The 10,384-nt window shown below is 35.2% G+C and overlaps 1 protein-coding gene across 1 annotated transcript; it reads right to left on the bottom strand.

The window, feature by feature from the left end:
* Positions 1 to 1,942: 1,942 nt before the first annotated feature.
* On the bottom strand, positions 1,943 to 9,630 carry LOC149551418 (AAA-type ATPase family protein / ankyrin repeat family protein). Its single transcript, XM_089786929.1, has 7 exons — positions 9,377 to 9,630; positions 7,965 to 8,075; positions 7,722 to 7,820; positions 6,726 to 6,836; positions 6,313 to 6,616; positions 3,645 to 3,784; positions 1,943 to 2,747 (listed from the first exon to the last, which is right to left on the bottom strand). Exons 1-7 carry the CDS (start codon positions 9,521 to 9,523, stop codon positions 2,211 to 2,213), a joined length of 1,449 nt encoding a protein of 482 aa, XP_089643055.1. The 5' UTR covers positions 9,524 to 9,630; the 3' UTR covers positions 1,943 to 2,210.
* Positions 9,631 to 10,384: the final 754 nt, after the last annotated feature.

A 10,384-nucleotide genomic window follows, 5' to 3' on the forward strand; every position in this document is an offset into this window, starting at 1 on the left:
GTAGATGGATCCATGGCAAAGAAGTTAAATTGCATGGAATTGTAGGGAATTTTCTACTAGATTTAAAAACATTTTTCAGCGAAAAAATGCCCCTTTAAGGACAATTGGATTTTTTTAAAACCCTCCATGAATTTGTCCAAGTAATGATTCGGACAACTATAAGTTTAAAAGAACATACCTGTAATGGGAATCTCATAATTGTAGGCGATCTTTGGGAACTTCTCCATGGCTTAAAACTATTTAGATCTCTATGATTGAGGAGCCCTCTATAGAAAAACAAGCACACATTAATATTGAATGAAGCATGAAGGATTTGTGAATGGCTTTTTTTTCCTTTTGGTAATGACAAGAAAATTTCCTAACGTATGGATAAAAAGAAAAGGAGAGGATTTATGGAAGATACTAAGTTGACATTTGTCAAGTACATGGCATCATATTAGTCTTCTATAATGGAGAATTTGCCACCATGTTTTTTAAGGATTTATTAGCTGTCAATGCACAATCTATACGCATGGAATGTTTGTCAAGATTTTTCTTTATTTTTTGTCAATCAAAAATAAAATTAACTACCAGCAAAAATCTAGTCCAATCAAAAAAGTGTAAATAAAAATTGAAAAATCAGTTTAATGAGAAAATCACTCTAAACCATAGGATATAGTTTCTTGCACGGTTACCAACGCAGAAAAAGGCCAAATGAAAACTATAGTCTCTGCGTACTAGGTAGGCAGGACTAATAATTACTAACAATTTTTTTATAGATTGACAATTTCTTTCAAAAAAAAATAATACATATATTAAGGATTCGTAAGAATTTCATAATAAGCTACAGATTCAACCATATTGCATACCTCTCAATTAGCTAAATACATATGCTGCCTTTTTCTGAATTATATTTAGATCTCAGAATTCTCATGTTGGGAGGAAGAGCCACATCTCTTTCTAGAAAAACCATATTTCCAAATGAGGGGTCTTCTCCAAACCAACCGCTTCCCTTCCTCATATTGTAGCTCCTTGGAAGCTGCTGATTATGATTCGTTTAATGATAACTATCCTTAGATCGTCAATCATGTGAAGAGGTGCTTACTTTGATTTAAGAGGGTATATGTGAATACGTCTTGATTTTATTTATTTATTTTATATGTTTTTTTCTTAGGTAAGGGTGGATCATGAAATGGTCTTATGGCGGGAGCATGACAACTTCACTTCCATAACGGTGTAAAAGAAATGTGCGGAAGGATTTAAAATTGCACAATCCATCTTTTGTATATATGGTAAATTCATAACCCAAAACAGGCAAGAGCAAATGATTTGGATGGAAGCTATAATATCCAAAAAGGAATCTAAGCTTTGCAATAAACTTGCAATCACCTTTCCTGTCAACTTTTCTTGGCTTCGTAGTATAAAAATGGGATCTGAGACACTCTTCAATCGCCAGCTCATATGAACAGGTAAAGATCGGAAATGTTCTATCTTGAACAAACCTTGATCTTTTTCTCAAGCACATAGGATCCATAATCCTAATTCTATACAGTAATGATTGTCCTGCCAGTTAGATCCAACGAATAAAAAACCTAAAAATTGGTTATCGTGTTTGGTTTTCTAAAAACAAATAGTTTCTATGTAGTAAGGACTTATTTCTTATTTGATTCAAAGGTAGGTTGTCATTTTCAAGTTGTCTCACCATTTTCAAACAAATTCTGAAATTTTGTTATTTTCCAAAATAACAAACAAAGCCAGAGATGCTTCTCCAAAGTACTCGCCAGACACCAGACACCCAAATTCTCCAGACACCAGACACCCAAGCCATAGATGCTTCTCAAACGTATTAACAAAAAATTCAACAGGATTCTCTAGATTCCCGAATCTGTTGATGATGGTCAAAGTGGATATCAAAATTTATCATTCTCCGATACACAGATGCACGCCTAAGAACATAAGCAAGTTAATAAATTGCAAAGAGAATAAATTTATATTGATGAGGTGGGAGAGTGAAACAAATAAATCAATAATTGGTTCCTGTTTATAGGAATGACAAAGAATAGTGGGATTGCAGATTTAAACCCAGCCCAAGTTCTACAATGCATAATAATTATAATCCATTGCTTATGAGAGCACAGAAATATTGGATACTGCCACACAGCATAAGAATGAACGATTATATCAAGCTATGTGGGACAAAACTACAGGAAACTCATTTCTACTCTATAACATCATGAACGAATCAACCTAAGCCCCGATTCAAGATCTTCCAGGGTAATGGTTACAAGATTTTCTGCATCACAACAATCCAGGTCAAGCCTGAGATCCAGGTTCTCTCGAGCATTGACTAACATGGGGCCTACAAGACCCCCATTCAACTCTTTTCTTTGCTTCTCTGTTGTGTTGTTTTTCAAAAGTTCAGAGATCGCCTCAATGGTGCATGTTGGATGCAGCTTAAAACCATAAAGCAAACTGTCCTCCAACTGTTCATTAATCTTTAAATGAACAATTTCAGCAAGTTCTCTTGAATCAAAGTCATCAAAAAAGAAATATCTCGTCACTCTTCTAGAAAATCCCTCATTGGAGTTAATAACACGCTTCATTGGCTCGGCATACCCAGCAAATATTACAACTACCTTTCCACTATCCATGACCGACATGATCTCCTCCAAAGCTTCCACACCATAGTCCTTGTCATCTGCTTTCTGATTGGGAATCAGTCTGTATGCTTCATCAACAAAAAGGATTCCACCTTCTGCTTCTTTGATCTGCAAAACAAATGATCTTAATTACAATCTTTACAATGCAAATGCTTATTCATGATATCAAATACAACGCCAAGGACCTCTACATTAGAACTCACTAAAGTACACAACTGACCTGAAGACCAGCCAAGTTACCAAAAAAAATTATCATAAGTTAGGCTACATATGCAGCCTGTAATATATAGACCAGTCACTAGCCTTCATGTTCTGGGAGACACTTTGGGGATACTAATCATTAAATGAAAATAATTGGAACTCTTAAAACACCATAACTCAAAACTCAAAATCCTTCACTTACCATGACCATAATTCATCATTATTGATCAGAAATGCTGATATATTCTTTTCATCATCCCTATGAATAATGTGTGAGTGGTGTGATGCGCACACACATTAGTCATACACATTATTCATAGGGATGATGAAAGGCAGTAATGGTGATACTGCAATAGCATAGCGTAGATTGTCTCATGAAATGTTGCAACTTCTACAGCTATTACAGCATATTTCAAGTTTGAGGAGAAAGTGATATATTTGACTTCCATATTTTTGATGAACCACTTTCTAGACGCCACAAAGAATGCATGAAAATAATTTGGAAATGGCTGTAAACTTGCAACCAGAGAACAAGAACAGTGCATCAAAAGATGTAAAACACATGTACATCTTGCAAATATTTCAGTTTCTAAAAATAAAATTTCAAAATAACAAACAGCTGTGTTTGTTAAGTTTGCTAGATTAGTGATTTTATTAGTACTTTAGACAACAGTAGCAGACAATGTTGACACTAGATGCCTTCAATTCCAAATATATCTCTCATACAGCACCTTGAAGAAATCCAACTAAAATACTAATACATCTATTTTGGCACAGAAAGGGATGTGAATAATCCAACTGTACCTTGTTTCTTGTTTTGGGACCAGTATGACCAACAAATTCACCAACTAGATCCGTTCTTTGTACTTCAGTTACATTGTCAGTAGGTAAAACACCAACCATGTGCAAAAGTTTTCCAAGAATTCGGGCAACCATTGTTTTGCCTGCACAAATGAAAAGGATTTTAGATGATTTTCATTTAGTGACAGACATTCAGTTATCATAAGTACTAACAAACATACATTTATCGTTAAAATTAATCAAGAATGGAGTCTCACCAACATGACTATTCTACAATGGGATTGCCACTAAGGCTTAACTGAAAATGAGTATATATATAGTTGAAATAAATAAACTTGGTTTAGTCTTCTTTCTCTTTCATCCAATTCTATTATGCATCTTCCTTCGATTTGATATCCATTCTCTTTTATCACAACAGACCCATTGCAAATCCCACATTCCGCAACAAGGGAAGATTATATGACAGTTATCATTCTCGGAGTTCATCAAAGCACTCCCATTTGAAACAAACTTTTATGATTGAGGGAAAAGGTGTTGAAAGTCATCTTCTCATTTTAATCAGTTGAAATTTATTATATAGCTCATCAAAACAACACTCAAGAAAGTCAATCAAGACGAGCTAAATTATTTTGTGTTAAAATCCATTGTTAGTAACATATAATACAAATTTACAATCATGCAGGGTATACAACATTAATTATTTTAAACAGATCAATTTTCCACAATCCATCATCTATAGCATCAATTTCTGGAGGAGATTGTGAGTTTTTTACTCATCCTTTTGCTCTCTTCTGTCCTGATGATGGATCACAGAGTGTGATCCGAAACGTTGACGCAAAAAACTCTTACACAATCTCCTCCAGAAATTGATGCTATAAACATTATTTATTGCCAAAATAAACAAAGACTCACATCATCCCAGGGTCTAGAAACAACAATAACCATAAAATCCCAGCTTAAAACAGCACAACCGCATAAGACAATCATACTACCAAACAGAGAATTAGATTGCAATACAGTCTTTACTAAGGAATTACAAGTAAATTTGAGAATTAAATGCATGTCATCTTAACCATTTGATATTATAAAGCATAACACTTACAGCCTACAGCTGAATATGATTAATCACAATGAAGCAACTTTGTCAGTAGTTCAAACGAATAGTAAAGCAAAAGATACAGTGTAACGACAACTGAAATCCAGAGGCAGCAACAATAGAGGGGAACTAAAGGTCTGAAAGATCTCTCTTTGTAGCCTGTAGCCAACACAAAGAAAGCAGTAAGCAGATAATAAAACTTGACTGACAATTAAGAGGAATGTCACTTCAAGGAATTGTACATCAAAATGGCACTTCCACCAGAGAAAAACTGACAATTGAGTGAAAGACACCTTTGGGGAGACTTTATAAAATTTACATGTCACCAAATAAATAGGCCAGATCATAGATGTACCACTGGTAGAGTAGTTCTCGAGTTGCAAAAACTGGCTGAATTTTCTGGCCTGACAAGTTTTTTCAACTTTTACTGGTGCCAAAAACTTGCTGAATTTTTGGCAAAAAGTCACCGAGTACTTGTCTAGGTTTTCCAAAAAACTTGGCGAGAATTTGTTAAAAACTCAGTTGTAGTTCTATAACAGCACTTAAAGGGAAAAAACAGCCCAACTTAATTTTATTTCTCATTTCTTCACTTGTATTTTGCTGAGAGGGGGAAAACAGTCTTCCTAACACTTGTATTCTAAATACTTGCAAACTGATTTCTATCAGTTTGAACTTTGAAGTGGATTTGAGGCAGAGTTTTTGAAGAGGATGACATCAATGATTTGGAAAGGCAGGCTATGAAGGGGGTGGGTTTGGTTTCACACTGGGTAACACTCAGTTGAATGAGTAATCATTGCTAGGGCCAAGAGAAGCTAGAGGCAGATCTACATCCAGGATGGAGGACGAGCCACATACTGAGTCAGACATACTGAGCAAGTAGGCACAGTCATGCCCAGTGCAGACTTCTAGGACTAGAGTCTCTAGCTCTGCCTCTCCTCTCCCTTAGTTTTTACTAGAGCTGAGAAGAGGAAGATGTAATTGTAATGAAGTATTTACTTTTAGTTTTACATAAATTATTTACTATTTTGCTTCCAGGCATCAGCATTCCTCACGACAATGCGATTTTGTACCCAATTTGTGTTTAAATGTATCTAGACTATGCTTAATTCTTTTTTGTTCTCATTTATAGACTCATTGGATGCATCTTTTTATTGAATTTTGAAAAAAATATGTGCATTTCTAATTAAATCTAGGCAATTTTTTAAGTTCCTTCGTTTTTTTTGCCGAGTTTTTGCCGAAAACTGGCCGAGTTTTCCCCAAGATTTTTTTTCAAGCATTGGCAAGTTTTTGGCTTTGGCAAGTTTTCCAACTATGGGCCAGATAACACAAACTTGAGAATCTTCTGTATCTCTGTTATTCAGACTGTTCTGGAACTTCTGATTCTGGTAGTTTGATACATATGGTTTTGTAAACAACAGACCAGATCAGATGTACTTTGTGGTTTGAAGATATTTGATAACTTTTCTGCTGCAAATATCCAAGCTCTTTTACATGTATGAAGGAAAGTGTGGAGTGAAAAGAAGGAAAAAAGACAAAAGTATAAGACTATTTTCCAAAGAGTTGTTAGAGTTATACCTGTCCCAGGGTTGCCAAGAAAAGCCATGTGAGGGGGTCTTCTAGTGGCAATTTTAAGTCCAAGAACCCGACGCTTTTCATCCAGGAGCATTCCCTTTGCCCATGTTTGTAGTTGTAGCTTCAGTTCATGTAAACCAACAATTTTTGACAACTCTAATTCCAGCTCTTCCAACTTGCCTTTGGAATCCTCTAATGCTAGTCTTGCTTTCTGCTTTCTTTGTTCATCAAGATGAAATTGCAGGAGCGATTGCAGCTTCTGATTGCTAGGACCTTGTAACAGGTGACCTAATGGTGTCATTCCTTCCTGCAGGCAGCACGCTTAAATTTAGATTCCCCTGTTTTGGAAGCATTTGCGTGTTCTTATAAAAGAAAACTGCATCCACGTGTTAGGAAAAGATCAATGAAAAAAATACATTATCCTTAGCATTGACATCTGCATGATTCTGCAACAAAGTCTCGACCACCGAACAGTCATCTGCTCGAAGACAATACCAGACTGCTAAATGCAATGGTGTCATCCCATTCTGCAATATTGATTTGTAAAACAGATAGTTACACAAAAATACAATATGATATTAATTTTGGCATATAAGAACATTTAATTTCAAATAGTGTACCAATATTTTTCACACACTAATGAAGTTTATTGGTAAGTTCCCTGCATCAAAATTTCGGTTGTCCAAAGTTAAATTAATAATAAACCATCACGCTGAAGGAATTCAATTCTTCAAAACAATCCACAACAATACTCAGGTCCAGCTCCTGGTGGTTCAGGATTGTGGCATCTGCCAATACAATAACTGTAAATTTGTCCAGACTAATCATAGAAATCAGTTTTTTTAAGGATTTAATCTCTTGAATATATACAAGAAAGCTAAACGTAACCAAAATCTGTATCTCTTGACAAGAGATAAATAATTCCTTCCTTTATGCAGTATAAACCGTGAACAAAGTAATTTTCCAGAGACAGATAAATTAGGGCAAAATGAAGTGCTCATATACCCAGCATTGAAGGAAAATTTCTGCACAGATTGCCAATTCTAATTCAGTTTGGTTCAACTCAAATGTGTTTTTTATTAGTTCATGAAGGATATCCCAAGGTACTTTTAATCCAGTGACTGCTTTTCAAAAGTTTACTCTGTGTGATTAAAATAGCAACTTGTCAATGCAAAATGTTCTTTATCGCAAGTTTAAAGTCTACATTCTGGAATTCTAATTGTTCGTGCAAAACAGCCTTTATTCTGAATAAGGGAAATATTTGGATTTAGCTTTCTCAAAGTGAAATAATAATACTAAGGAGATTACTTTGGCTTAAACACCTAGAAGAATCAATCCCTAGGAAATCTTACATCTGAATTTAAATTTCAACTCTTAGAAACTAGCTTCTTAGAGTAGAATTCGAAAATTACATTTGCTCTGGCTTCTATATCAACATTGTGATTAAGAAGTAATTTCAAAGCTTCAGTGCAGCCATTTTTCGCAGCCATATGCAATGGCGTTTCTCCATACTGTGGAACAGCAAACAGACAACATATTGATATTAGTTTTTGACACACCAAAATTTAGAAATCAAAGGAAACAGGCCCCTCAACAGGGAAAATCCGATATTCTTAAAGCATTCAGAGGACAGATCCAGAGAATAAACTATTTACCATATTTTTGGCTTCCACTTCTAGGTTTTCTGGACCATGCCAGTTGAGCAAAAAATTGACGATTTCTTTTTTATTGTTGGCTGCAGCTACATGAAGCGGGGTCTGTGCCATCTGTAACAACCATGCCAAAAATGTGTCAGGGCCAAAAAAGTGTCAAAAGGAGCAGTTGTAGCTTGAATATTGTCCTCCAGTTGTTATACTTTTAGAAATTACACAGATGCACATGACAAAAACCTTGAGGGGAACCACAAATTATAACCATGACATGGGAGAAAATCTTGGCTCCATAAGATAAGCCTCAACTTATAATTAACCATGATTTACTCGGTATCTTTTTTAAAATAAATTTAATAGATCCATCCTCACATGTTAGCAACTTACATAATGGATGTTGAACTTCAGAGAGGTTGAAAACTTATCATTGCCAATCAGTTGCTATGATTTCAAATCCAATAACTAAACTGGCACACATGCCACAATGCCAAATGTGGGGATAAACAACAAACTGGGACTTAGCATTACTTGAAATATAATTTCAAGCATATCCATTAAGAGAAGTTAAAAAATCCAGATTGTGCTTTTGACGTATTAAATATTTTAAAATTACGAGGGTTTGATGGTTGCACATAGCCAACCAGCTATTGTAATTTCATGATCCTTAGAATCAAGAACATAGCACACATAAAATAGGACCTAATTCAAATTTAAATTATTGGGAACCTCAGTTCAACTATGATTTAGTGGTTTTCAATAATAACGAAGTTAATACAGCACAATAGCATAATTAAAAGTTCAGAGTGGTTATGATTCCAAGTAAACCAAGAAAACGAAAGTAACTCTTAATGCAAAATGTTCGTCAAATGGGAACCTTGGCCTCTATAAGCAACCTAACATAACCATGATTCTGCTTAAATATACAAATAGATTTCAAGTTCGAACAATGTCAATCAGTAGTAGTGATTTCAGACCCCATGGGATCGCTAAGCTAGCATGCCACTATGAGAACCAGGGGAATTATAAGGAACCTAAACAATGTTTATGTGTATCCCAGACCTCCTGCAAGTTTTGGTATTCCATATCCATGAATTCAGAAGTTTCTAGAATTTCACGGAATAAGAAAACGAGCCACATAACCAAAGCCAATATGCAAAATGTGGATTAAATAGAGAACCTCACCATCTACCATGGCTCAGTTGGTATCAATTAAAACCAATGGCATATTGGCAAGTGATATATCTGAGATTTCAGAGATCGGAGATGCATATGGTTTTCCCATTAATTGAGAGTAATAGCCTCTAATGAAAAAATTTACACTGTTCTGTCATGTGGGTGTTTTGGAAAACATAAAATCAAATAACTCAAATGAAACAGACGGTACAATAGCTTAAAAATTCATGAGAACGTGCACTTACAATTGGATTCCTGTCATTGAGAAGGGAAGGAGAATCTTGCAGCTTCTTGGTAAGGTTGATCAGGTCTCCAGATTGAGCTAAATTATGAATAGAGATGGGCTTAGATCTGTTGCGTCGATCTTGGTGATGTCGTGAATGATCCGCCATCGTATTGTTCTTTCTACTCAGCAATTTCAGCGGTGTTTTCTTGTTTCAAGCAGTAGACAACCCAGCCGCGGAAGGCAATGGCGAGGAAATTCTTGCCTGTCGTCGATGAATTGTCCTCTGAACGAACGAATATGAATGAAATAATTAAAAAGTTTTTAGCCGATAGGTGACTTTTTTTTTTTGTGGTAGGGCAATAGAGAGGTTACAATGTTCTATTAAAGGCTCATTTGGCTACGGGAATAGGAATAGTTATTTTGGAATAGAAAATGGGGCTAGGTATCTTTGTTCTCTGTTTGGTTCAACCAATATTTGATGGGGAATTCGCAAACTTCAAAATTTATGTTTTCTAAAATAAATAAAAGTGGAATAGGAATATGTATTCCAATAACCACTTATTTGGGTGGAATTGCAAAACTCCATTTTTGAGCCAAAATTGGAATATGTATTCCTATTTTACTTCGTATTCCAATTCTAATTTGGTGCATCCAAACGAAGAACTCAAAATTTTAAGAATTTACATATGCCTATTTCACTTGTATTCCCATTACCAAACAAGTGATTTTGGGAATTCGGATCATGTAGAAGATTTTGGGAATTTGGATCATACTACATGATCCATCATCAAAGAGGTTATAGTTGTGTCTATGACAAAGAAAAGGATATTTTTATTAGGTTTTGAAAACGGACTTTGAAAACAGTCTTTCCAATATGGTATATGGTACATGAGGATACAAGTTGATTGTGGCATTTAGGTTTGGGCATTTATATGAAAAGTATTAGTTTCTAGTTTGTTTCATAAGGATGTTTGGGAAGGATGTGTCAAAAGGAAAGTCTGTAAGTGAGAAATTTTTTAAGGGTGAT

Source organism: Cupressus sempervirens, chromosome 6 (genome assembly GCF_028749045.1).
Source record: "Cupressus sempervirens isolate cs-2001-9-10 chromosome 6, ASM2874904v1, whole genome shotgun sequence".
Taxonomy (NCBI): domain Eukaryota; kingdom Viridiplantae; phylum Streptophyta; class Pinopsida; order Cupressales; family Cupressaceae; genus Cupressus; species Cupressus sempervirens.

What these genes read in the sequence shown, in the direction of transcription:
- LOC149551418 (XM_089786929.1), bottom strand. Translation starts at nt 9,523, where the DNA reads ATGGCGGATCATTCACGACATCACCAAGATCGACGCAACAGATCTAAG. An exon ending in TCAATGACAGGAATCCAATT is followed by an intron (nt 8,076 to 9,376) that starts GTAAGTGCACGT and finishes TGGTTGTTACAG; the next exon opens with ATGGCACAGACCCCGCTTCA. An exon ending in GTCCCAAAACAAGAAACAAG is followed by an intron (nt 2,748 to 3,644) that starts GTACAGTTGGAT and finishes TTTGTTTTGCAG; the next exon opens with ATCAAAGAAGCAGAAGGTGG.